The sequence below is a fragment of the Solanum tuberosum genome, unplaced genomic scaffold, assembly GCF_000226075.1.
Source record: "Solanum tuberosum cultivar DM 1-3 516 R44 unplaced genomic scaffold, SolTub_3.0 scf00063, whole genome shotgun sequence".
NCBI lineage: Eukaryota > Viridiplantae > Streptophyta > Magnoliopsida > Solanales > Solanaceae > Solanum > Solanum tuberosum.
Genome location: NW_006238988.1, coordinates 908,092 through 910,025, shown reverse-complemented (window position 1 = coordinate 910,025; position 1,934 = coordinate 908,092). Strand labels below are relative to the sequence as shown.

General features: G+C 43.2%; 1 protein-coding gene across 5 annotated transcripts in view; it reads left to right on the top strand.

Moving 5' to 3' along the window:
* Positions 1 to 81: 81 nt before the first annotated feature.
* The window catches only part of LOC102584373 (uncharacterized), a 3,520-nt gene continuing 1,667 nt past the window's right edge, over positions 82 to 1,934 (top strand). For 4 of the 5 annotated variants that reach the window (XR_367133.2, XR_367131.2, XR_367132.2 and 1 more), the window contains exons 1-3: positions 82 to 1,512; positions 1,602 to 1,673; positions 1,749 to 1,853. Coding sequence is in view for 1 of the 5 variants with exons in the window: in XM_006345206.2 (XP_006345268.1) it covers positions 343 to 1,512; positions 1,602 to 1,673; positions 1,749 to 1,754 (1,248 nt within the window). In the remaining 4 variants the exon portion in view is untranslated. Of the gene's footprint in view, positions 1,513 to 1,601; positions 1,674 to 1,748 lie in introns of all 5 variants that reach the window. The other variant, XM_006345206.2, reaches the window with a different exon arrangement.

Below are 1,934 nucleotides of genomic sequence, written 5' to 3'. Positions count from 1 at the left end.
GGGGGAGGGGGAGGGGGAGCGGGAGGAGTAGGGTTATAATGGGCAATAGAAAAAAAGTGTTCCCATGTGCATCTCCGGATTCAGGATAGTAATCAAATAAACTATCTTCCTCTATACACTTTGCTCTTTCACTTGTTCAAGCCATCCATTGCCTCTCTCTCTCTTTCTGTCTAGGGTTTCTTTCAAAGTTTTATCTATTCAAAACAACTCAATCTTGCTAAATATGTTTAGATTTCAGTCACAATGAGATTTTTTTGGACTCAATCGCCTTGATATACTTGCTTATTTATTGTTCTCTTCTGTTTGATTTGAAGAAAAGATTTGGATATTCTTGTTTGTACTATGACTTCTACTGTTCCAGCAAAGTCTAGTAACCCACTTCACAACTTTGATTTACCATACTTGAAATGGAAGAAGAATCAGCACTCAAACAATCACCAGCGCCGCCGATCAAATAAGCTTTCTTCAGATTCATCTTCCCCGTCGCGCCATCATTCGCCACAGCGTCAATCACAATCTCACTCTCCAATGCGTGAATCCATGGCGGCGCGTCAGTCTCCTATGCGTGATTCTGTTGCACGTCAGTCTCCCATGCGAGAGCCTATTCTGGGGTTTCGTCAGTCTCCCATGCGCGAATCATCCTCTCCGATGCGTGATTTGGTTGTGGCGAATCACCGGTCTCCGATGCGTGATTCTGTTGTGGCGTCTCACCGGTCTCCGATGAGTGATTCTGTTGTGGCATCTCGCCGGTCTCCGATGCATGATTCTGTTGCGGCGGCATCCCGACGGTCTCCGAAGTCTGAATTTGTTGCTGCGGCTCGCCAGTCTCCGACGTCTGAATCCATTACGGCGTTTCGCCAGTTTTCCATGCGTGATTCCGTGCCTCCACGTCAGTCTCCGATGAGGGAGTCTGTGCTGCCGCGTCAGTCTCCAATGCACTGTGAATCTGTTCCTGAATCGGACAAGGACAGAAGTGTTGTTGAGTATCGTAGGCATTCACGAATTTCAGCACCTGAAAGTACGAAGAAAGGGATCTGTGAGAAATCAGATAAGAAGCATAAAGTAGTAGAGGTGGATGCGGCTGGGAATAAAGAAGGTAGATCGAAAATCTTGCTCAAAATTCCTCGGAAAAACAAGGCCGAGGAAATCCATGAAGAGCAAAAGGGTGATGAATCTCAAGAGGTTACTGCAGACGAGGAAGCTGCTGAAGATACAGCACCAAAGACGTGGAATCTGAGACCCAGAAAGGCTGTACAAAAATCATTGAATGTGAATGGAGGTCCATTTCGAGCCAGTGGATCGGTGATACAGGAGAACAAATCTCAATCGCCTCACATGAATGTGAACAAGCCAGAAAATAATGAATCCAACCCTCCGAAAAAGGTAAAAAGGCCTAGGTTTTCGATAGCCCTCTCCAGAGAAGAAATTGATGAAGATATATATGCTATGACTGGATCAAAGGCTACAAGAAAACCTAAGAAGAGAGTAAAGACTGTTCAGAAACAACTTGATGTGAGAATTTATCATCACTTTCTCCGCCGTCAATTTTGCCTTGTGGTTATGGAATGATCTGAATTTGTTTTCTTACTTCTTCTTTGCAGACGCTCTTCCCTGGTTTATGGCTAGCTTCAATAACTCCTGATTTGTATAAAGTTTGTGAAAATGTTCCAAAGGTATAGTTCACTGTTCAATAAAATTACATCTCTTGTATTCTCACTATGTTTGTAACAACCTGATTTTCCTTGCAGGGTTAAAAGCAATCCTTCAAAGGTGGTGGTTGTCCTTCGAATGTCCTTTGCTTTTTGTGGAAGTTTGAAGGTGATGGCTTCCAAATTTTATGATTGCATTTGGAGGTATAATCAGTTCTTATCTGTAAAAGAAACATGAAAAGGAATAATAATCCTTTTTTTCCCAGCACTAGTTTTTCATTAGGT